Source organism: Phyllostomus discolor, chromosome 11 (genome assembly GCF_004126475.2).
Source record: "Phyllostomus discolor isolate MPI-MPIP mPhyDis1 chromosome 11, mPhyDis1.pri.v3, whole genome shotgun sequence".
Classification (NCBI taxonomy): Eukaryota; Metazoa; Chordata; class Mammalia; order Chiroptera; family Phyllostomidae; genus Phyllostomus; species Phyllostomus discolor.
Genome location: NC_040913.2, coordinates 68,408,314 through 68,434,214, shown reverse-complemented (window position 1 = coordinate 68,434,214; position 25,901 = coordinate 68,408,314). Strand labels below are relative to the sequence as shown.

The window sequence follows — 25,901 nt, the reverse complement described above, 5'->3', positions numbered from 1 at the left end:
GAGAAATATTTTTTGTTCTACTTATGCATTCATTGGTTGATTCTTTTTTAAAAATATATTTTATTGATTATACTATTACAGTTGTCCTATTTCCCCCCTCTATTCCCCTCTGTCCTGCACATCCCCTCCCACCGGCATCTCCCAACCCCCTTAGTTTATGTACATGGGTCATACATATAATTTCTTTGGTTTCTACATTTCTTATACTATTCTTAACCACCCCCTGTATTTTCTACCTACCATTTATGCTTCTTATTCCCTGTATCTTTCCTCTATCCTCCCTCCCCTTCTCTGCTGATAACCCTCCAGGTGGTCTCCATTTATCTGATTTTCTTCTTGTTCTAGTTGTTTGCTTTGTTTGTGTTTTTAGGTTCAGTTGTTGAAAGTTGTGAGTCTGTTCTCATTTTACTGTTCATATTTTTGATCTTCTTCTTTTTCTTAGATAAGTCCCTTTAATATTTCATATAATAAGGGCTTGGTGATGATGAACTCCTTTAACTTGACCTTATCTGGGAAGCACTTTATCTGCCTTTTCACTCTAAATGATAGCTTTGCTTGATAGAGTAATCTTGGATATTAGGTCCTTGCCTTTCATGACTTGGAATACTTCTTTCCAACCCCTTCTTGCCCGCAAGGTTTCTTTTGAGAAATCAGCTGATAGTCTTATGGGAACTCCTTTGTAGGTAACTGTCCTTTTTTCTTGCTGCTTTTATGATTCTCTCCTTATCTTTAATCTCAGGTAATGTAATTATGATGTGCCTTGATATGTGTTTCCTTGGGTCCAACTTCTTTGGGACTCTCTGAGCTTCTTTGACTTCCTGGAAGTCTGTTTCCTTTGCCAGATTGGGGAAGTTTTCCTTCATTATTTTTTCAAATAAGTTTTCCATTTCTTGCTTCCTCCTCTCCTTGTGGCACCCCTCTGATTCAGATATTGGAACATTTAAAGTTGTCCCAGAGGTTCCTAAGCCTCTCCTCATTTTTTCAAATTCTTGTTTCTTCGTTCTGTTTTGATTGAATATTTCTTTCTTTCTTCTGGTCCAAACTGTTGATTTGAGTCCTGGTTTCCTTCCCATCACTGTTGGTTCCCTGTACATTTATTTTCCTTTATTTCACTTTTCATAGGCTTCACTTTTCCCTCTATTTTGTGACCATACTCAACCAATTCTGTGAGCATCCTGATTACCAGTGTTTTGAACTGTGCATCTGGTAGATTGGCTGCCTCTTCATCGCTTAGTTGTATTTTTTCTGGAGCTTTGATCTGTTCTTTCATTTTGGCCATATTTTTTTTTTGTCCTGGGGCACCTGTTACATAGTAAGGGGTGGAGCCTTAGGTGTTCACCAGGGTGGGGCAACCCATGTTGCTGAGTTGTGGTATTGTCTGTGGGGGAGGGATCCGAGAGGGAACAGTGACACTTGCTCTGCTCTCTGACAGCTTTCAGTCACTTTCTCTGCTTCCCACAAGTCAAGTGGGCCCTTCTGGTGCTGATTCCCAGGTGGGTGGGCTTGTGTATGTTCTAGGACCCTGTGAGTCCCTCCAGTGAACTCTCCTGTGAGGCTGGGAGCTTTTCCTGCTACTACCTCAACCCCTACAAGTGTCTTCAGTCCGAGATTTGAGGCTTTATTTCCTTGTGCTGGAACCCTGGGTTGCGCAGTCTTTCTTGCTCCCCAGTTGTTCCCCCCAGTTTATCCACACATGAATGTTGGGCCACCTGCCTCGCCAGCCACCACTTCACCCACCCTGGTCCCTCTGCCACCTCCTTGCCTGCCTCATCCTCCAGCAACCGCCTTGCCACGAGTCTTCTCCACCCAGCTGACCATCTCCCCCCACTCCTACTGGTCTGGATGAATGTTTCTTCTTTAATTCCTTGGTTGTCGGACTTCCATACAGTTCAATTTTTTATCAGTTCTGGTTGGGTTTTGTTTTTAAATTGTTGTTATCCTTCTTTGGTTGTGAGAGGAGGCACAGTGTGTCTACCTACGCCTCCATCTTGGCTGCTATAATATTAATAAGAATACATCTTCACACTTTACTCCTTTCTCATAAGTCATGGCATTCCTTTTCTTTGGTAGTTATACTAAAAAGATCTTATATAGCCTTCTTCTGTTTTAGCAAGTTTAGAGAAGGTGAATTTAACTACTGTGATTTCATGTAGACTTGCCAACAATGACTAGCCCATATCATAAAGGGGCAGCAAGCACATTATCACAGTGTGTCTGAAGCATAACCTGGCAACTGCTAAATCATCCACTCAATTACCTTCAAGTTAGGGCAGGCTTGTGTGAATAAGGAACGAGACAGAGCACAGGAGGGAAAGTAACTTGTAGGACATTGGCTGAGTTAGGAGCAAACATAAGTAGGTACAGAGCTGTTATTCCCTAGCCTTCCGAGCTGTGATATCCCATAAGTAGTTTTATTACCTGAAATTTGTAGGATGAGATGTGTTTCAAAATTCCAAATATTTTGGAATTTGAAGGTAATCTATTCCACACCCCAGGTGGCCAGGGAAGCAGCTCAAAACCAAACATACCAGCATGTCTGTAGTTTAATGTATGAACTTTAGACTAAGTGGGATAAAGACTGTAAATAGCCTCACACCCATTCAGGTCAGGTTTTGCCTTCAAATCAATTCTTAAAAATTGTTAGTTTTCAGAAAGTTTTTCAAAAATTGTGAATATAAGACTGCGAGTCCCTAATTAAATGTAAGAGACCATACCATCTTTTTCCTGCACAAAGGAAAATCTTTTCCTGGGTTGTTGGTGGAAAATCAGTGCCTTCGTTGCCCTCTGTCTTTCCTTGACCCTTCGCAATAGACTCACCCTAGTGTGTGGCCCTGGTTCTGACCTGTCAGTGTGCCTTGTAAGAGGTTAATCCGTTGAAGTCACAGATCCTTGTTAGCTGTACTCCCAAGAAAAAGATTTTGTAATTTGCTGGATTTGGTGAATTGTGGTAAGTCATTGAGTATCCAAGTAATTACCTTGAGGAGTCTTTCCCTCTATCATTCACCTTTACTTAAATTATGTGTATCACCTGTCTAAGCAGTCTGAGATAATCAGATGATTTAGAAGAATAGTTTTGCTTCCTAATGAATTTAAATACTTCAGGTATCTCTGTCTGTTCTCCTTCTACATGCTCCCTTTTCTCCCACACTGAACCCTCTTCCCTCAAGCCAAGTTAAATGAAATTAAAAGTAAGTAAATTCTGAAAAACCTTATGGTGGGTGTTGAGATAACTAGCACCTTGTTCACAAGCATAGCCGATATAGTCAACGTGAAACAAGGCCATCTTTCTGGCCAGAAGCCAAGTTGCAACTGGCAAAGCTGTCAGCTTAGGAACTGAGAATTCCGAGCTGGTCTGCAGACCTCCTCAGTGAAGGTGAGCAATGAAGGAAGAGTCCTAGCTGGCAGGACTCGGGTAGGTCAGGAAAGAGCCACTGTGTCTGTGCAGACCGGTGCTGTCCAGTAGAAACATAGTATGAGCCTCGCTTGTCTTGTAAAATTTTCCAGTGTATAAAAAAGTGAAAAGAAACCAGTGAAATTAATTTTAAGAATATATTTCATTTAAGCCAATATATTCAAAACATTAACTTTCTAGTATGTAATCAATATAAAAATTAAACATGATCTATTTTACATTCTTTTTCACACAAAGTCTTTGAAATCTTGTGTACATTTTATATTTAAAAAACACCTCAATTTGCACTAGCCACATTTCAAGTGCTCAGTGGCCACATAGGTCTAGTAGTGACCATGTTGGGATAGTGCAGTGAGTATGAAGGTTTAGAAAGCCAGGCTGGCACTCAGGCCCTCAGCAATCTGTGACTCTTCTGAGGGAAAAAGATGGCTCCTACTTGGACTTTTCTTTTACATTTATTCAACTGTTAGAAACGAAAATGAAAACTATCAACTAGTAGAAATAATTTCTAGTAGTCCCCAGTAAATTAATGAAATACACTGGGTTCATGCTAAGAATTGCATGCCATTCTTTGCTGGCAGACTTCACAATTTAAATCCTATGTTCCATGCACTGTTTAATCACATAACATACTACAGTGCTTAGTGGTGAGTCCATGAAGGCCTTCGATATTTGTTCAGTTCTTCCCTTCCCTTCTTTGTTTCTGAAGAAATCAGAGCCAGTGACTAGGCATTCAGGCCTCTTGCCTGCTTTCAGAAGCTGTAAAGTTGGCATCAATGCTTTCATTCATCTGCCTCTCTTCTGGGCCAAGAGGGCACAATGACAGTGTGGATTATGAAACAAAGGGGTGTTAACTTGGGGGCAGAAGGCCAAAAAAAATCCACATAAACAAACCATACATGTCAATGCTAATGAGCAGAGAACCAGCTTATAACTAAGACTCTCCAAGGCTTTGAAGAACTTAATCAAATTAGATTATGTTTTAATGACTGGCATCACAAAAAGCTAAATAACAATAATTCAGTTAGTGCAGTACATATAAATTAGTTGTGTATATAATTATGGATTTATGTAAACTAGTGAACCAAATGAACTTCTCCCTTATCTCTAACTGGGAACCTTTGTTTTTCTTCTGGGACTTGGAAAAAGCCAATGTGTCAGTGATTCATCTATTTCTGCCTGTTAGTTCATCATGCAGAACTTAAATGCGATGCATAATGTGAAATTAGATGTCAACATTCTGTTAAACTCTAGGAAGATGCACTAAAATGTTTAGTTTGCATTACATTTCAACAAATTTGTGTCATTCTGAGTTTGTTAATTTTGGATTATGGAAAATTGAAGATTTGCATAAATCTAAGTTTTGCCAAAGACCCTGTGTTAACATGTTCTTTATACTATTTTTCTGAAGGACAAGCTTTGATTTGTTCAAGCTAATCTTTAAAATCTTCATTATATATTATGCTTTGGAAGGCAGTCTTCAATCTCAAATATTCATCTATTAATCTTTCAAATAGGTCCTAAAAAATTAGTACTTTTATCTATCATCATGTATTTTAAAACAAATCCAAACAAAATACAACAAAAAACCCAAAGCTGGTGCTGTTTGTCACGCAGCTGGTCTGTGCTAGTGTCCTTTGTTGGTCCTTGTTCAGAACGACCTGACAAATGGCACATGTCTGGAAATAGTGGCTGGCCAGGCCCAGCACTCTGGGGCTCAGCCGTGGAACTGAGCACAGCTAAGTGAGCTAGCCATCTTGGGGCCCTGCAAGAATTATGATTACTATTTAAACAAAGCCAGTTTTCATATTCTGCAATATCGCAAAGCAACCTCCAGTACATGCCATGTATTGGTTCATTTATGCAATAGTTCACTTTGAAATTGGCTCCTTGAAAATGTCCCACTCCCCTCTTAACATCACCACCATTGACAACGATGTAACCCAAGTCATCACCTCCCTGTTTGAGGTTACTCTGACTCTCCTGTTCTTGCCTTGGCCTAATCCCTTTTAAACTGCTCTCCACAGTCAAACTAATCTTCCTGTAATGATGCTCTTGTTACATTGTACCATGTCTGAGCCACCAAGAAAGGCACACAATTGCCTGTTGAACCAGGTTCAAGCTCCTTGATCTGGCTTCACCTCTTCCCTTTCCTCGTCCTTTCTTCCCTCCCTCCTTTTTCTCCACCCCGCCTCCCTTCTTTTCTTCTTTCCTTTTGACTTCATTGAATTACAATACACATACAGAAGAGTGCATAGTATACAATAGCTCACTGGATTTTTCACAAACTGTACACACTCAGGTAACACCCAGATTAAGAGAACCAGACGACACACAGAAATTCCTTCTTGCTCCTTTCCAGGCACTACTGGCATGCCCCAAAGGTGGACACTCCTCCACCTTCTATGAGCAGAAATTAATTTGGTCAGGCACAACTTTTAGTAACTTCCTCCTCCACGCAGGACTCAGGGAAAGGCACTGACTTGGGGGCATGAGGATGCCTTGGGCCCCCAGGCCTTGCAGCCAATGGCAGCGGGTCTAATTTGATGGAACTGAATGTCCTAAGATATCATCTGCCTTCATCAGAATTCTCTCAGGAACTGTCAGCTGGAGACGCCAGGGTGACAGCCGATGCGAGTTGGGCAGGGAGCCATGGCAATGTGTAGTGTTCGAAGATAGTGACGTGAAGCGAATATCGTATGCGGCTTGGCCAGCCTCCCATTTTCCCCATCCCAGCTCCTTCCTTTCTTCTGCTTCCTACTCAGTTGCATTTCCATGAACAAAGTCACAAAAGGCCCCTCCAACTGTGGCATTCCACCCACAGAGCCTCCAGCTAATACTCACATTGTATTTTTCCACTCTGACCTAAAGAACATTCTTCCTGTCTTCTAGGAGCAAAGACCAGAAAATATTTTTTCGTCCCTGGTTCTTTTTAATAGCAATTCAATAAATGCTTGCCTTGTTGTTGCCTTGTTGTAAAGCTGAGATTTTCTTGAGCATCTCTACTGAAAATATAACAAAAATAGTAAATGGAATATTGAAGAAAAACCAGGGTGTATGACTTACAACCCCAACCTAACTCTATGACTACTTCAGTTCCGCACACCACCTCCCAGTTGCTTCCCACTCCAGTTTACACATGTTACTGTAATGTTTGCATCAGGGAATTATCTTTAAGGTGGACCTTTGTTTATATACGCCAAAGGGATTAGGTTTACATAAAATTGAATCTTTACCAAAAGGATCATTTTAATTCAGAATAAAAAAATTCTGCCATTCTCTTCTGGCATGCCCAATTCTGCTTATTCAGGGGAGATGCATAGCTGAGCTTAAACAGTGAGGATGCCAGACCACCAGCAGCCTGGATTCTTGCTCCCCCTCTGTCTCTTACTGTTAAGTAAGCTTACAGACATCATCCTCACCTTGTTATGCCCCAGAATCGCCCAGAGTAAAGAGCAGATGATACTTATTCCACCTACCTCATGGCGGGGGGGAGGTGTCCTATTGACTCTGTAAACAGACACTGAGCATCTACCATGCATGTGCAAGATCCCTTACTAGGGACAGTGCCAGCAACTGCAGCTACCTGGGCAGTGGACAGATGTGCGCTCTGTTACAGATGAGCCGATGCTCTCACCCAGGAGGGGACTTGCATCAGGCCACAGTTCAGGCTCTGGTTCTGTACAGTCCCTGCCCCATCCCTGGCAACCTAGCACTCTCTTGCATGAGGGTCCCATGGTCCCCAGGGTGGACTCAGTGATCTGAGCTGGGCTGGGATCCACCTTGTCCTTTCTCCCAGGCTCTCTCCCTAACTCCCACCACACCCTTCTTTGCCCTCCTTCACCAAAGTCTCATTCTCTGCTTCCCCTAGGTAGGGGCTCAGTAGTCCCTCAAACTCCATCTCCAACCCTGGGTAACACAAAACGTGTTTCTCTTCCTGGAAAGGAAGCGTGGGGGCCTCCCTTTAAGATATATCACCCTCCCTCAAGGATACACAGATTAAAAGCTCTTCTGCTAAAAGGAGGAAAATCGCTTTAAAACATCCCATTCATTTCAAATTCCCCCCGAGGCCCTGGCATCCCCAGCATCCATCGTCACCTGGGCTCTTACCCTCACTTCTCCTACCTGCCCTGCGTTCACCCAGCCTGCCTGCTATTACCTCCCGAAGCTTTCCGTATCACCACCTCCTCTCTGAAGTACGGAGGTTCTCTGAAGACCTTTCTCCCACAGCCATCAGAGGCTGTTGTTCTTTTCTGCTTCCTTTTTAACCGGGTGTCCAGGGGTAGGGCAGGTGTCCTCCTTGCTTCCTTCTGCCACCTTCGGACCATTGTTTCCCCTTTCTCTGCAAAACCTTTGCTCTTTGACATTGATGTGACTTGGACACACTACCTCCCTTGTTTCTGTCATCTCCTAGTCACTCCTCTTCATTCACTGGCTCCCACTCCTCCCCAGCACTCCAGATCCATCATTCTTTGTAACTTCTACGTTCCCAGGAAAGACCATTTTAATTCTCTGGCATCTTAGTTTCTTCACTTCCTTGTCTCAAATGATCCTTCCTCCTTTCCACTTCAGCCATCCACCAGTTGCACCCTGGGCCATTGTGTCACCTCTAAAATCTCAATTGCCAACATCAAGCTCCCAGACTACCCACATCCTTCTGGTTCAATTATTCAAGTATTTCTGCTAGAAAAGTCCTTCAGTCTCCTCATGGCTTCCCCTGCATTGTTTCTCCCGCTTTCTCACTGTCCATCAATATCCTCCTAAGTGCCTCCTTTCATGCCTAGGTTCAGTCCTCACCCCAGCATTCTAATTATTTGTACCAGTGCCGTAAATTCCTTTATCTGTCACAGCCTCATGGGTGTGTTGTGGGCAGATATTCTAGCAGCAGTATGAGAGGTGGATTAAATTAAGAAGAAATTGGAGGCAATGCTTCTGGGAAGATAAAATGATTCAGCAGATATGTGCTCGTATATATTCTTTGGAAAGGTAAATGAACTGTATAGATGTTATTGTTGTACTAAGTTACATATCATAATTATATTCTTCATTAAGAATCCATAATATTTGATTTGATCAAATAGTTTTAGAATGGATGTCCCAGATTATCACAGAATATATTTATGCCCACAAGATGTAAACATTTATAGTTTGTGGTGTGGGGGACTAATCAAGCCCAGAAGCATCTTTCCACAGTAATTAGAAAAAGCCTCCCGTAGTTAGCTGGCTATTTTTAGACACAAGCAACTTCTCACTCGTTCCAAATCAGATTGCTTCAGATTTGGAGAGCAGGAGCTCTCACTCAGGACACGTGTGCCAGCTCTGGAGTGGTAGGCCCCGCACTTTGGGGGCATCTGGACTGGAATGGTGCCTGGAAAACATGATCAAAGTAGCTCTGAGTTTTGAAAACTTCAAAAACAGTCACAGAGATTTTAAAAATGCATTTAGAAACAAATAAACAAAAACTGATTCTACCCAAGTACCTGGAAAAAGAAAGGTCGAGAACAGCTCTACTCTAAATACCAGGAGAGATGGAACAGTGGTAAAGAAAGGTATTGAATTGAAGCCTCTGGCAACAGGCTTTCCATGACTATTTATCCACATGTTGTCTCTAAATCCAGCCTTTGAAGTGGAGCCACCACCCTGGATGTGTTTGTTTCTGTGGTGGTGACTCGGGAGGGGGTATGATGATGACAGTGAGTTTGCTCCCTGCCGAAGTGAAGGTCTGGCTCAAGCACTCACCTTCAGGAGCTCTGCAGGTGTGGGTCCCCTGTGCTCACCTCACCCGGGCATCCTCAGCCCAGCAGGAACCAGAGAAAGTGCTGGGGAAAAGATGGAGCTCCTCTGAAAGGCAGCCAAATAAATTAGTTTTAGCTTCGATTGTTAGGACAGAATGCAGTATATTAATCCCTGGGTAGGTTTAGCACTAGAATGGTTTATCTTGAAGAAGCAGTGAAGTGAAAAAGGAAGGAAACAAGTACAAACTGCCAGTTATAAAGTAAGTTTCAAGGATGTAAAGCACAGCCTTGGGAATGTAGTCATTAACACTGTAATAACTATGCATGGTGTCAGGTGGGCACCGGGCTTATTGTAGTGATCACTTTGTGAGGTATATAAATATCTGATCACTGTGCTGTGCAACTGAAACCAGTGTAATATTGCATGTCACCTATGGTGTAAAAATAAATTTAAAGGTCAGTTTTCTGTTTTGATTACAGTTTGCATTTAACACTATTTTCATTAGTTTCAAGTATACCACACAGTGGATAGACATTCATTTAGGTTACAAAGTGTTCCCTCCAATAATTCAAGTGCCTCCCTGGCACCATGCATATTGTTAACTGCATTCCCTATGCTTTATCTTATATCTAAAAAATTAATTTAAAATAAAAAAAATTTTAAAGGAAGGAAACAAAATAGTTCTAGTCAAAGAAATGTGACAGGATACTACCAATACACACTCACAATATGACTAGGTAATTTATTAATGTATTAATAAATGTATTAATGTACATTTTACAATGTATTAATGGCATGTTTTTGTCCCATTTGGGCCTCTGTGACAAGGACTCCCTCCTGGTGGCATTTAGATGGCAGTGTGGCCTGAGGAAAGGGCTCTCACCTGGGCATCAGGGGACTTCTAACCAGATCCCTGCCTCTGACAAACTCTCTGACCCAGGAGAGCAGCCTCCCTTCTCTGACAATTCTTTCCTCTTCTTAGACTAAAATGCTGCCATCCGCATTCAGAAGGAGGCACGACATCTCTGGGAGTAGCGAGTTAAAGTGGTTGTAGGCGGGTTAAAAGGGTAGAGTGGAAGGCCTGCCTCTAGCTTGGACTTCATCCCTTCTGGAGAGGAGGAAGTGAGCGCACCCCTAGGGGGAGAAGCAGGAGCTCCTATGAAGAGAAGGTTTGGAGGGGTGCCTGGGTGAGCAGACAGAGATCAGGAAAAGCTGGCAAAGCCACAGTCACACTGACAAGCCTAGGTGTGTACTGAACCTGACAAGGCTCCTTACAGTGGGTGGTACCACCTCCCTGAGGGTGGAGCTAGAAAATGGAAATCCTGGAGTAGTGAAAGTATAAGAGAGCATGAGGGTCAGAGAAAGGTCAAATGTGAAGGCATACTGCAGAGTACATTCCCTTATTGAAAATTCATGACACATATTAGCATATTAAAGGCTCTGAGAAGTCCTGCAGTAAAGAAATAGGACTAACTATTTATTCTTGAACTTGTTTGGCTGTAGAAACAATAAAAACATGCTTGTTGAAATGTCACTGAACGCAGTAGATACAACATTGTTCTAGGGTGTAAAATCCAAGCTTCCTAACAAGGCATACAATGCCTTACAGGATAGAGCTCCTGCCACCACCTGCCTCTGCCCTCAGGTTTAGTGCTACTGAGCCCAGCCTCCTGGGCTGGTCTCTACCCGCCTCTGCCTTGCCACCGGCTGCACGCCCCAACCTGTCCTACCAACCACACACTTTACGCTCACTGAACACAAATGCTCTGTTTGCTCACAACGGCTCTCCTTCCTCTTTGACTGGCTAATTCCTATCCATCTTTTAAGATTTGTGTTAGAATCATCCAGGAGGCCATGTTTGTCAGATATTTTATAACCTTGAGTAGAACCATCTTATCAGAAAAATAGCTCACCTGTACATAACAATATCCAGTCTATAAGTTGCTTTTTGAAATATTATACCATTGAGTCCTTGCTTCTGTTCTGCAAGGGAGGCATTGTATTGTCATCATTTTACAGGTGAGACAATGAGGATCAAAAAACCCAAGTGACTTGCCCAAGATCACGGGTCAGGAAGTGGCAGAGGCAGGGCGCTCTCACTTCAAAGCCCAGGCCTGCCCATGTAGTGGGTGTGTGAGTCACCATGACTAGGAAAACTCAAAGTGTTTGAGGACCTTCCTCTCAAACAAATCACCTGACTGCTTCTCTCTCCCACCTCCGTCGCTGCCAGCACCGTGGTGTCTGCCTCTCCAATGGGCCCCTGCTGATCAGGAAGGAGGAAGAGTCTAGGGTGGAGGAAAACCAATTTGTATGCTGTGCAAACATCTCTCCTTACAGCTGCTGGTCTCCCCAGTTTTCTGCTTGGCTGGATTTTTTTTCTATTGCTAAATGCAAGACAAATAAAAAGCACAGTCACGTGTGTAACACATGCTAGTGTGCACTTCCTTTAAAAGCAAATATTTGTAATAGGAGCTAGAAAGAATAAAATGTATCTTTAAATTTTTTTACATCATTTACCATAGTTTAAAAGTAGAAAGGACTAGAAAAAAAATTCTCCAACTACAGTTGTAAACAGTGAACCTGCATCGTTGTAGGACTTGACTTTCATGAGCTGCCCCATGTCTGTGACCTGTGTGGAGTTTGCTTGGGATGGTGAGTGCTGCTAGCTTCATCTCAGCCTGCTCACGGCCCGTTGTTTCCTCCTACCACCCCTCGCCCGTCTCCAGGAGCCGATGAACCTGGACAGTCTATATAAGGACACAGCCTAAGAAAACCACTGTCACCAAGATCTTAGCAGTCTGGTGGGTCTGCTCCTCCCAGAGTAATTAATATTTTAAAAGAGAATCCATCCTCTCACCCGAGGCAATGATTAATCCAGAGAAATTAATCTTTAAGGGTGGAACTTTGGGGTCTTTGTTATTCTGATAAGCATATCTTTCAGGCAAGTAGGCCTCCTTGGCATTTCCAAGTTGCCTTATGTGAAAGAAACTTTTCCTCTCCCACTTATAAGGCCATCCTGACTATGAGGGGGGATAAGAGATGCTGAATTGTAAAAGAGGCCCCAATGCATATGTATGTTAAATGCAATAAAGTCATTGCATTTAACTTTTCTATGATTTAAACAGCTGCGCAGACCTAATGAAGGACATTCTGTTTTCAGACAGTTGCACTTTTAAGTGTTGCTTTTTGCCCTCTGCCCCTCACTCTTCTTTTACTTGATGTGGCCTTTCAAGATAAATAAGGACTTTTTTCTGCTTTTGCAAGATTCCCTTCTGAAAGGCGCAGTGCATGTGTGAGGAGCGCTTCCACTCATCTCCCGTCGATGTTGTCCCCGCTGCCCTGCCTGCCAGGCAAAGGTGAACAGATCGGCAGGCCCATGTCTGTCTGCAGCTGGCTACTTGACATGACTGTGTGCCTGTAAGCCTCAGTGCTCCATGCTGGCTCCATCCTTTCCCAGCAAAAAGGATACACTGTGTTTCTGGGGCAGCCTCCTGACAGGAACAGTTTGCTGCCGAGAACGGCTTTGAAGTCTGGCAGATCCCACCACTTACTGAGGCTGCTGCTTGGTCGAGTTACCCTCACAGCCTCTGGTTACTTAGCTGAAACTGGGGGTGCCAGTGGCTGGTCTGGGGACTTGGGAATGCAGTCTAGAAGGTGTTGTCACATGGCAGGTTCATAGCCACCATCAATCCACTTCCCTTGTGCCCAGCAGTGTGGAGAAGTAGCTTTGGCCAGATGTCTGAGTAAAGTTGTTGGGATAAACTGAATTGAATATACTAGTGAACTGTCTTTCACAGACTCAAGGTCATTTCCCCCTGCAAAGTCTTACAAGACACCTATACCCCCCAGCCCCTGCCTTGCCTTAGTTTTAAAGGTGCTGTGATCTGGAATGACCTCCTCCAGCCTTGTTTCCATTGTAAGCCCCCCCGCCCCCGCCATGCTCTCTGCGGGTGCTTCATCATGCTGAGCCACGTGCCATGCCCTACACTTGCTGTATATTTCCCACTTCTGTGCCCTTCCTCTAGTTTCCTCAGCCTCTCGAATGTGTCACTCCCAAGTCTTTACCTGCTGAGAGGCCAACCTACAAAACCCATCTCATAGGGCATTTCTTCCACGAGTCTTCCCTGACAGATCTATCAGAGTTAATCTCTCTCTCTCCTTGTACCCTCTATTCAGCATTTATTACATTCTATCTTTTATTAAAGCTGTATGTTCTCTGTCTTCTCCATTAAATTACAAGTTTATTAAAGGCAAGAACCTGTCCATTTATACTTTTTTTTTTCACTTAACAAATGTTTATTTAGTGCCTGCTGTTTGCTTAGCTCCATGCTAGGGACTGAATATAGAATGGACAACAGAATCACACAGTGCCTGCCTTTGTGTTAGGGGAAGCAGACTTCAAACACTTAAGCGAGCCAATAACCCTGTAATGACTCACTGTGATATGGGCGATGAAACCTTTCTATTGCACAGACTCACCCACAAGTAAGCAAATGTTGGCTAAATTGCCCTCTCTCCCTACTCTTGTCTTAGCTTCATCTTCAAAAGTAAAATATTTATGATACTTCTTATATGGCGGTTCACACCGATACCAATCTCCTTATCAAACGGTCCCTTGCCTACACCCTACGTGTTCTCTTCCAAGCATGCATTCTCATTTTTGCAATATGAGCATTTTCCAAATCTTTCCATTGTAGCTCCTTTTTGTTTAATAGTTGCATTTTTAAGCCATTTCTCTTTTCTCATATTTTACTATATAAAGTCAGAAGTTAGCCACTCCTTCAACACTGCTTAGAAATTTTCTCAGCTAAATATTGTTTCATCACTGGCCACCTTCTACCTTCCACAAAATCCAATTCAGCCAAGTTCCCTGCCACTTTATAACACAGGATTGTTTTTTCTCTGTGGTCCAATAACATGTTTCTTATTTCTTCCTGAGACCTCATCAGAGTGGCCTTTACTGTCTGTGTTTCTACCAGCATTCTGACGTGATTATTTGTATATTCTCTAAGATGGAAACTTTCTCTCCTTTCTGGGCCCTCACCAGAATTGCCTTTAAAAGTCCTTTTATAATAATCTCAGCTTCCTCCAACATGCACTTAAATGTCTTCCAGCTTCTACGCATTACCCAGCTTCAAAGCTGCTTCACATTTTCAGGTATTTGTTATAGCAGCACTCCAATTTTTGGTAGCAATTTCTGTCGTAGTTTGGGCTGCTACCACAAAAGTCCATAAACTGAGTGGCTTATCAGCAACAGAAACACTTCTCACAGTTCTGGGGGAAGGGAAATGCAAAATCAAGGTGCTCACCGGTTTGGTGTCTAACAAGAGCCTTCTTCCTGGTCTCACAGTGCTGACTTCTTGCTGTGTCCTCACATGGCAGAAAGACACTGAACTCTTCCCTGGCCTCTTCTTATAAGGACACTAATCCTGCCAAACGGGCTTCACTCCCATGACCAGATCACCTTCCAAAGGCCCCACCTCCAGATACCATCACACTAAGACTAGTTTCAATATATGAATCTTGGGGGTGGGGAAACATTCAGTCCAAAGTGGCAGTGTTACGTTGACTCTCCCCAATCTGAGCAATGCTACTCATGACACATCAAATAATGCTTCAAGGTGGTCCAGGATATTCTATCTACTGGTTGGGAAGACACCTTCACAGCAGTAGCGTAGTTTCCTCCATTTGTATAAGAAGCTTTGTATAATAGTGAGCATGATGAAGGTGATAATGAAGAGCCACTGGGTGTCTAGTAAGAGCCTGACACCACCATGGGCATTTAAAAAAAAAGATTTATTTATTTATTTGTTTGTTTATTTTTATTTTAATTGTTCAAGTACAGTTTTCTGCCTTTTACTCCCATCCTGCTTTGGGCACTTTTGTATGTTACTTCTGATCCTCAGAACGAGGTAAATATTGGATTTTCTGTCTCAAAGACATGACACTGAAGTCTGCATGAGTTAAACTATTTTCCCAAAGCAAATAGCAGTTAAGTGGGTACAGAGCCAGATCTTGCAGGCTGCAAAGTCCGTGCTCTTGACATGATGCTCCCTGCTTCCCAGTGCACATATTTAGGGGCAACTTTATCTTCCATTTTATAGGCAAGGACTTGTGATTTGGAGAGGTAAAAAAGAGAGAGATTGAAAACTTTCATTACACTGTCTCCAAGAACCAGGGATACATGGTACTTGCGGTTCCTCTACCTCCCCTATGGCCATTTTTTGCCTCTTTTCAAAAACAAGTCCAGCTTGTGTTTTCAGGAGATGACACTGTGTCAGTTCCCCTTGTGATGATTATTTATGGAAGAACCAGATGGTAACACTTGAAAAATATTCTAATTAGAAAGTCCTTCATTTCTGTCCTGTTTCTATTTTCTTTGCTGCCTGCCACCCCGGCCCTATACACACACATGGGTGTATTTTGAAGCATTCTTTGTACTTTCATTTGGGATGTGCCTATGCTGGCATCTGATCACACAGGCTGACTGCTTTTGAAGTAATGGGGGAAAAAAGTCTTGAACAGACCACAGCACCGGCCATGAGAGATTTAAATGCTCTGCCTTGTGTCATGCCCCGCTGGCTGTGACTGTCGTCTCATTCATGGTTTCTAAAGCCCTTTCCACTACAGAAGTGCTGGGCAGACAGAGGTGGGGGTCCTCATAGTCAGGCAGGAGTCAGGTTTCACTTCACAGAGGGGATGAGGTGGGGCAGGGGTTGTCATTTGAGGTATTTGTGATTGAGGCTCAGGCCAGAACCAGAGGCTGTACCTCCTTCAATTAGTCCCTAATTGCTCCGTTGAAGCCATCCTCTTAGTCTTGTGAGTTTACGGGAAGCAGCCTTTGAAAAAGCTCTCTTGGCTGAATAGGGATTATTTGTAAGTGCATATTTTATAGGCAATCAGACACAATGGCCTGTTTCTATTAAACTTGGTAATGGTTGTAATTTTACCTCCTGCCTCCATGTACCAAGCCCTTTTCATTTGCTTTCCCATTTTGTCCGCAAGAGGCCATAAGGATAAAATACTGAGGCCCAGAGAGAAGAAGCAACCACCTGTCCCCATTCCCCACCCACCCCAGTGAGCCCTCCCAGTGCACTCTCCACCCACTTCCAACCACTTACAAGCTGCTGCTGCACTGGTTGGTAAGCCCCATGTCAGCCACGCCTATGGCCTGTGGTTGCCAGTGTCTCTGACATAAAGATCAGCTCCTCAGCCAGTGGGTTGACTTTCCTCCCACACTCCTCTGTGATTCCCCTCAGGCAGGAGGTGTTACCCTGGCCGTCCGAGCAGAGCCTCACTCGGACCCTTGCTGGAGCCCTTTCTCTTCTGTCTTCCCCACTCACAGAAATGTTACTGCCTCCCAGTCTTGTCTAGATTCCACCAGCTCATTCCCATCTTTGTGAGACACTCTGCCTACCAGTAATACTTCCCTTTTGGGCATTTTCTACCAATAACATTTATTCTGATTCCAATCACACATTGTTTCTTATGGTGAAAGAAAGAAAACGCAGAAGAAAAAGAAGTTTTCAAAAGGACTTAGGGTCAATGTCAAAAGCCATTCAAACTATTTTGGTATTGCAAACCTCCTCCCATAGGTGAAACATTTGGCTCAGTTGTGAACTCAGATCAGAACTGCATATTGGTAATTTTTAACTATATACCAGACAACAAAATTCACTAAAACATAACCAAAATATGACTGTTCAGCAGTGAGTTTGGAAAGCTATGTGCCTGATATACCGACTTGCTCAATGAGGTACTGCTTAAATAGAAGTGAAAGAGGTTTTTATCGGGTCTTAATAGAAACAATGTTTATAAACACATATTGATTGAGTACCCACTTTTTACCCTGCAGTAGGACTGTCCTCCAGTAATGGCCCTGAATGAGGCTTCAAAGGTAAATCAATGACCGTGATCCTCGGTCCTTCTTGGGGAGCTTGATCTTTTGCTCTGTTGCCCAATTCCTGCAAGGGCAGAATGATCCAAAAGGCAAGAACCAGTCACCTGGATCAGCATTAAACACAAGTTCTGTCCCAAGAAAGGCACGATGTAATTAACCCCTTATGCAACAAGGGAGAAATCTAGAATCCAATAAAGCCAGATAATATTTGGTATTTTTCCTTGTCCAGATGCTTTTTCTTAACATTGCCCTGACTTTCCAGGCCATTTCCTTCAGTTTAGTCCCTGTGCCCATGGCCTTGACATTCCCTCTCCTAACCACTTCATGCCTCCCTAGTCATTCTGTTTTCATTTCTGCCACTCTCTCCCTCAATCCCGTGCCCCACCTGCATCTCAGCCGTGTCTCTCATTCTCTCTTGACTCTGGAACGCACTTTCCAAACGAAGCCTTAGAGGAGGAGAGGGCTATAGTTACTGCCTTGTTTACCTCCTGTCAGGCTGTGAGGCCCACAGGCCACAGCTGAATTGGGCACAGTGACTCCAGAGGGCTCCCAGTTTAATTGCCAGGGACCGACTGCTGTGGACTTCACCTTCTGAGAGGATGAGTGAGTTTTGAGGAGCAGATTGTGACTTCTTTGACTGGAAACTCTGAATGGACTATTCTTTGGGATTTCCTGAGACACCAGCCCCTAGCACCTGTTCTCTGGAATTGCCACTCTAGGGGGAATTACATTCTACAACGCAGACAACAGATCTTGATAAGGTGCTATTTTTGTACACTCTTGAATCATTTAAGCTGTTAAAAATGCTAAGGAAACAACTTTGGAAAGGGTGAAGCTCCTTGGGTAGCAAAGGCAATGTGTGTGTTGGTGGGTGGGGGGCATCTTTCCTGGGAATTCAGGTTTGGAGATAGGAAATGCAGACAGGTTGGACACGATGTGCGGTTTAGGTCATCCAGCTGCGGAGAGCGGGGGAGGGGTCAGACCAGAGGAAAATCTCCACCTCTCTCCTCCCTCAGTGTTGTTTAAGCAAGTTACTTTATCTCCCCTATTCTCTCTTTCCGAGTTTCTAAAAGGGATATTAGGTATCAGGTATCATTGTGTGGCCTACTGCATCAGGGTGCCATAGGTCTGAGAGAAGTGAGTGAGCTGATACCCTTCCTCAGTGCCCACCCCCTCTCCACCCTTGTTAAGATTCTAGGAAGGTCTTTTTCTCTTTAGATGTAATAAGAAGACATCATTAACAGAATGGAGTCAAGTTTAAATTACCTGTTGTTTGCATTCACACTTTATGGATCTTGAAGATCAGTGGTGGTGGAGAAATGTGAAGTCAACTTAGAACCCTTTCATACCAAGGCCTCTTGAGTCTTCACAGACACCAGATACAATGATTCAGAGTAATCATAAATGATAGTAACAATACCCATCCTGACTTAAAGAATTAATATATAAATTTTGTGCTTCCAGAGGACTCTTACTTACATAGATTATCCCATTTGACCTTCTAAACAGTTCTGTAGGTCAAGAAGAGCAGAAATTTGCTTCCCTCAGGGGAGCTCAGAAAGGCGCTGCGGGTCACAGCTAATGAACAAGCGCAGTAGGACTCAACAGTGTCTGCAGAGCCCAGATCTGCTGCGGACTCGCCCCCATCCCAGTTCATTCTCCAGCTCCTAGTGCTTACCCATCAGGTGGGAAGTATGAAGCCACACATGTGGTACCTACTGCAGCTTTAAAAAGGAAAGATAGGTTTCAGGAAACAACTCAAAGTGTTCCATTGGGTCAAACCATTTTCCCCAGGCCCACACCATGGGTAGATGTAAATTCTAGGGTTGCTGATATTTACTAAGAAACCATTATGTGCCACATACTATGACAGCCTTGCACATACACTTCCATTCAGTCCTCTCAACATCCCTATGAATTAGGTATCAGGTATCATTACCTCACCTCAGAGAAGAGGAAACTACTGTATTTTTGGACCATAAGATGCACCTGGGTTTTAGAGGAGGGAAATGAAAAAAATTTTGAAGCAAAAAATGTGGTAAAATATTTAATAACATAATATTTCACCAATGTAAATGTAAACAGAACTCAACAGCAGCATTAACAACAATTATTCCTCCCAAATTGGGAGGGGGCATGCATCTTATAGTCTGAAAAATACGGTAATTATCAGAGAGGTAGAGTAACTTGCTCAAGGTCACACAGTGGACTCAGAGCTGTGCCATTTACATCACAACAGAAACTCGTGTTTCTCTGGCACTTGCCCCTACTTCTCATACAGAACCTTGGCCTTCTAAAGGTGCCCCCAGTACTCAAGGAGTTGTCTTATCTGTGTCACACAAGTCAACCCAGCTGTCAGGTCTCCAGTGACACCCACCATTTCTTTACTCTTCTCCTACTTCAGCCTGCACAATGTCAAAGTGAAGCATTTGGCAGTAATCACCTCTGTGAGAGGCTTGCAAATAAAAATTAGAAAAGTATCGTGAACATACCATATGGTTTTGTTGTTGTTGTTTTGTTTCCATACATTGTTTTGTTTGGAGACTGGAGTCAAAGTGAAACTTCTCATCCAGTAGCTCTGTGAAGCCCCTGCCCACCTGAGGCAGTTTTGGAAGAAAGGCATCAGGCAATCACTCCACACTCCTCACTTGCCTCACAGGATTGTGTATGCCTTGAATAACAGGAGGCATATAAAGCAATATAAAGCACCCAGTGTAAGGCTTGACACCTGTAGAAGCCAAAACAAAGAGATGGTTCCTTCTCATCTAAATCCCTGTTCATTTTTTTTAAGAGTAGGTTTCTTTTTTTTCTTCCTTCTTTTTTTAAATTTTATTTTAATCATTGTTCAAATACAATTTTCTCCTTTTTACTCCCAGTCCAGCCCCTCCCCCACCCCTCCCCACTTCCCTCCCATTACCACCCTCCCCCTAGTTTTTGACCATGTGTCCTTTAAGTTTGTTCCCGTGAACCCCTCCCAATGTCCCCTGAAATTCCCTCTACTCTCCCCTGTGGTCACTGTCAGCCTGTCCTTTATTTCAGTGTCTTTGGTTATATTTTGCTTGTTTCTTTGTTTTGTTGTTTAGGTTCCTGTTAAAGGTGAGATCATATGGTATTTGTCTTTCACTGCCTGGCTTGTTTCACTTAGCATAATGTTTTCCAGCTCCATCCATGCTGTTGCAAAGGGTAGGAGCTCCTTCTTTCTTTCTGCTGCATAGAATTCCATTGTGTAAATGTACCATAGTTTTTTGATCCATTCATTTACTGATGGGCATCTTGGTTGCTTCCAGCATCTAGCAGTAGGTTTCTTAAAGCTGGGGACTGTGAAACAAGGAAGGGCTTAGGATAGAAGAAGCAAGAGGAGAGAGTCCAGGCAGGGCCACTTTGGCTCCCTGAGAAATAAAGTCGGTGACAGAAGTGAGCCAAGGTGGGGCTGCTGTCAGCTCACCAGGAAGTCAGAGCAAATGGGCCCTGGAGACAGGTCTAGGGGGTAGCCTGGGACAAGCTGCCGCTGCCCACTGCTTCCCTTGTTGCACACCTTGTGGGGTCCCTCAGAGGGACCCTTCTTTAGGAGATGCACTCCTGACAGGGAAGAAAGGCTTGGGAGTGCTCCTGGGAGGGAAAGCCCCTGTTCTGTATGAAGACCCAGCTACTCGCCTTGTTGGCAGTCAGTCAGTCAACAAAGTGGTATTTGTCAAGTCATTACAAAGGTCAAGCAAGTTCTCCTGTAGGAGAGTGGGAAATCACAAAAAGAGGACTAGATACCACTCACACAGGACTGTTGTTGAAAATTAGTGCAATCAGATAATCATCATTGTTTCAATGAATGAGTCTAAGAAGCAGACATAATACTGTTTTGCTGAATTTTCCTCTGTAATGGAGTTTGTTATAAAGGGACTGTAGTGGCCTGTAAGATGTCACCTGTCTGGAAATGTGGGTGAAGCTGTCATAACCTTGTGTGAAAATCTGTATGAAGATGTTTAAAAAGGAAAACCAACACAGAGCCCCAAGCACCCATCCTGAGAATTTCCTAAGACGCACCCTGGCCAGCAGCGGTCAGCCAGGGCTGAGGTCCCCAGTCACTTCACTGGGCACTGCCAATGCGAGGCAATGCCCAGGTGTCAGGGAGAGCTACAGCTCGGGCTCCTGTGCTGTAGAGCAGCCATCTTTCGGGGGCCACATGCTCAGTTTATCTCAGAGGGTGGTTCCCTTCCAGTCAAGTTCAAATTGATTTAAAAAAAAAAAAGCTTCCTCTCCCCCACCATCCCCTTCCTCCCCAGGATTAAGGTCAGAAGGGCTCAAAAGCTCCTTTTTCATTTTGAGTGCTGGCGAGCCCCTGGTAATACTCAGTGTGAGCTATGTGGTGAGTTTTCAGGTGACTTGCTGTTGTTCTCACAAGTTAAGAAGGCAAAAGAATTTTTTAAAACAAACAGAAAACCCTCCTAAATAAACCCATAATTTGTTACCTGGATTTCTTTTTATTTCTTCTTTCCCTCTTTTTTTATTTTTTCTTTTTCACTTTTTAAAATTTACTTTTCACGCGTGTGTGGTGACAAGCATTTTGATGTAGGACTGCGGGACCACCCCTTGGGAACCCCTAAATAGCCACAGGATTTAAAGTGGAAGTTCCTGAAAATACTAATGCTGTTTATAGCAGTGTGTTATCAGGGCGAGCGAGGTAGATGCCAAGTATGCTTTGAAGTGTGCTGGAGGCTTCTGCTACAAATCAGAGTGTCTCACAGGCCAGACACCCAGCAGGTGTAGCTAATAGACAGTTTAGGATTAAACAATGAAACAAATCACTTTAGTGTTTTCCTTTCAAATATGGGGAAGGGAACAGTTAAGAAAAAGGAATTCCATGGGACACACCAAGGTAGAGAAGCCAAGCCCTGACTGTCCCTGCCCACCCTCAGTCTGAGATTGTTCTCCACCAGTTTGTCTGTTGTGGTTCTGTGAAGCAAGTGCGGAGTCCAGTCCCGAGGCTTCCCAAGATCACCCCCTGATCCTTGCTTCTTAAAGATTCCCCCTGTTTGCTGAAGATGTGTCATTTGCTTCCTCAGGCTCTTGGTGGAACCATGGGGCCGCCGAGTCACATCTGCCCACAGCTGCTGGCATTCGAATGTCTGGGCACTGAGGTCTGAACCGCTACCCTGGCAAGGACCAGCCCTACCCCCTTGGAGGAAATGGCTGAGCAGCCCGAGCAACAGCAGATGAAAACTTCCTTCCTCTTCATCCAGCTGCAGGCCCCCCCTGCCCGAGCTCTCCCCGCCCTGTCTCCAGCAGCTACTGCCTGGACAGCAGCCCCAGGGGGCCCAGAGGAGGGACACAGTTTCCCAAGTCCCAGGACAGGCTTCTTGGCAGGCCAGGACCTCGGACGCACTGAGGGCTCAGTTGCCCCTCCCTCGAGCCTGCTGCCAAAGGAGAGCCGTGGGACAGAGCAGCCAGCTGCTTTCAGTTGCTCTGCTCAGAAGGAGAAGGAGGGAGAGGAAAAGCCTCAGGATCTGGGTGTATGGAAGGATAGCATCTGCGGATCCCCACGTTGCAGGCTATCCCTGGCCCCTGCCTCCAGGAAACCTGGCCAGCTCCAGCCCCCATCATGCAGACCTCCTAGCCCTGATGTCATCATGAGCAATGGAAGCAGCAGTCCCTCCACATGTTGGAAGCAATGGCCTGTCGTTATTGTCCCCCAGGACCCAGGGGACACGGACCCTCAGACTTGGAATGCTTTGGAATGCTCAATTCCGCAGGCTGCCCTGGCCCACACTGCTGACCAAGGTGAAAGGGCTGTGCTGAGGAAAGATGCTGCCACCAGCCCAGTACTTCCGAAGAGCCATAAAGAGGGCCCAGGTACCCCTGTGCAGGCCAGGAGGGCAAAGCTCTGCAGATACTGTCCGCCCATTCAGACCAGCAGGAGCTACCCAGCCCCGCCTACCAATCTGCCTCTCAAGGTAAGGAAGTGTGTGTGGCTGAATCCCCTAGACCCCAGCTGTCCCCACTGGAAGAGGGGATGGAAAGAAAGGACAGAGGCGCCCATGAGGGCACCCGGCTCCTCACACTTGGGTTTCCCTCCACTCCAGATGGGCTATCCCTCAACAGCAGAGGTACTGCTGGCCACGGTCCTCCTGGGCCGGGCTCTCCTCTGTGCTCTGACACCCAACCAGCCACTAGTAGCATTTTTTTTGCAAACAGAGAATGAATAACTGTTTCCCAAGATTTCTGCCAAAGACAGAAGGCAATTCAGGCAAAGAAGTGCATACTTTGTGGGGGAAGACCAGAGGAAAAGACAAGGAAGGTGCATGGACAGTTATTGAGCCCAACGGCATGCCTGCTGTTAGGCTAGGTGGGTTTCTCCCTTCTCTTTTATCCTCATAACCACCTGAAAAATAGAGGCTCGTACCCCCAATTTCAGATGAGGGCACTGAGAAGTGGTTAGGCAAAACTCTTCTCCATCCTTCCATAAAGACACTCCAGAAAGGGCACTGGGGACTTTGGGGATGTTTTGTGGAGGGTTCCAGAACTGGAGCACAGCTTAGAACTCACCCTCATCCTTGCATCCTTGACCTTCTAAGGATGACCTCTACCTCCTGCCCCCCACCCAGTGGGTATGTAGCCCTGCATCGGCCTCCTCATTTTCCATCAGGAAAGAAAAGGGTAATGCTATGTGGTCTCCAAGGTCTCTTTCGGCTCATATGGGCCCTACCTGTGAGCACGGCCATGCCTGCTCTTTGTTATTAACATCTTATTCTGACTCAGCCTCTTCATCATGCTGATGCCTGAGCCCAGCCTGCCTTCTCCACCCAGCTCAGGTGCACCACTCCCAAAATAGGTGGACACAATTAAAAAAGATGCTTTTCTTTTCCCTTTCCCAATAGCATGGGCATCTTGCTATACTTTGCACATCTCTAGGTGATGGGGGTAAGAGTGAGGAAGAGTGTGTGTACTGGGGTTTGGGGGTGAGACAGAGGATGGGGGAGTGTTGTTGGAGTGTGTGGGAGGTTGGCATGGAGGACACTCTCAGGGAAGTCACAGGAGAAGTGGAGGAAATTCACAGCATTGGAAAGAGGCCTTCCCTGGGCTCAGAAGTGATGCTGTTGAATCTGGATTCTGTGGCTCCCCTGTGTGTTTCTTCATACCATCCCTCTGTCCTCTTTCTCCTTTCAACAGGGAGCCTGTACAGCCACAGTTAAGAATCAGGCAGAAATGATGAGCCTGAGTTTTCTTCGGAAGGGAACCCTTAAAAAAAAAGAGAGATGCTTAAGAAATAGTTTACAGTTTACATTCCATCCCAGTTCTTCTATCATTCATTTCCTACAGGAATTTAGGACACGTGACATACCCATGCGTCAGAGACCAGTCTCCGTCTGTGGGGTCACATGGTAGTTGTTTGTGTGCTTTGAAGCTGCTCCAATGACTTGAAAACAGCATCTTTACCCACTCTCTCCCTTCCTGCTTGCTGAGCATAAGCCAAGCCTCAGGTTGCCATTTCTCTACAGAGAAGTGCTTGGGCAGTTGATTTAGTTGGGTAGATTTTTGCCTTGTCTGCAGAAATCTGATGGGCCCCCAGACATCTAAAAGTAAGGATTGCAAGATTCCTTGCTAAAATCTTAGAAACCCGAAGTTCAAGTTTAATCTTGAGCAACCCTCCAGAGCCCTCAGTTTTCTCATCTGGAAAAGCTGCCTCACAATTGCTATGGAGATAGAGTGTTGAGCAATTGCAAGGAACCCTCTGCAGCCCTGTCTTAAGGGAGAGAAGAGGTGAAGAGAAATCACTGGGACAGCAGGTAGGACCAGGAAAACGAGGAAGTTAGAGGTGTCAATGTAGGGTGGGTCTAGGTAGGAAGCAGGGCTACAAAAACTTATCTCTTTTTTATTTTATTTTTATTGTATTTTTTCCATTACCATTTAGTCCCTTTATACTTCCCTCCCTGCTCAATAATCACACTGTTTTCTGTGTCCATGAGTCCTTTTTCCTTTTTGTTCAGTCCCTCCTCCACCAACCTCTGCTACCCCAGCTGTCATCCTGCTCCCTATCTATGAGTCTGTCTCTGTTTTCCTCATCACTTCAGTTTGCTCATTAGAATCCACACATGAGTAAAACCATATGGTACTTGTCTTTCTCTGACTGGCTTATTTCATTTAGCATAATGTTCTCTGGGTCCATCCATATTCTCTCAAAGGGTAAAATTTTCTTCTTCTTTATGGCCTAGGAGTATTCTATTGTGTAAATGTCCCGTAGTTATTTTATCCACTGATCTTTTGATGGACACTTGGGCTGCTTCTGTATCTTGGTGATTGTAAATAATGCTGCAGTGAACATAGGGGTACTTGTGTGTTTTTAAATTAGTGTTTTGGATTTCTTTGGATATATTCCTAGAAGAGGGATTGCCAGGTCAAAAGGCAGATCCATTTTTAATTTTGTGAGGTATATCCATACTGCTTTCCACAGTGGCTGTACCAATCTGCAAAAGAAGAACAAAGTTGGAGGAATCATGCTGCCTAATATCAAACTATACTATAAGGCCATGGTACTCAAAACAGCATGGTACTGATGTAAATACAGACACATAGATCAAGGGAACAGAATAGAGAGCTCAGAAATAAACCTACATCTTTATATTCAATTAATATTAGACAAAGGAAGCAAGCACATACAATGGGGTACAGCCAGTTTATTTAATAAATGATGTTGGGAAAATTGGACAGATACATGCAGAAAAATGAAACTAGATCACCTTCTTAAACCACACACAAGAATACATTCAAAATGGATTAAAGACTTAAATGTAAGACCCAAAACCTTAAAAATTCCAGAAGACATAGGCAGCAAAGTTTTGGACATTGCTCATAGTAATATTT

The 25,901-nt window shown here is 44.2% G+C and overlaps 1 protein-coding gene across 1 annotated transcript in view; it reads left to right on the top strand.

Annotated features, from left to right (window-relative positions):
* The window catches only part of PSD3 (pleckstrin and Sec7 domain containing 3), a 536,273-nt gene that overhangs the window by 69,973 nt on the left and 440,399 nt on the right, over nucleotides 1-25,901 (top strand). Inside the window, exon 3 of the mRNA XM_036011513.1 lies at nucleotides 22,106-22,993. Coding sequence (XP_035867406.1) covers nucleotides 22,229-22,993 — 765 coding nt within the window. The 5' untranslated portion in view covers nucleotides 22,106-22,228. The remainder of the gene's footprint in view (nucleotides 1-22,105; nucleotides 22,994-25,901) is intronic.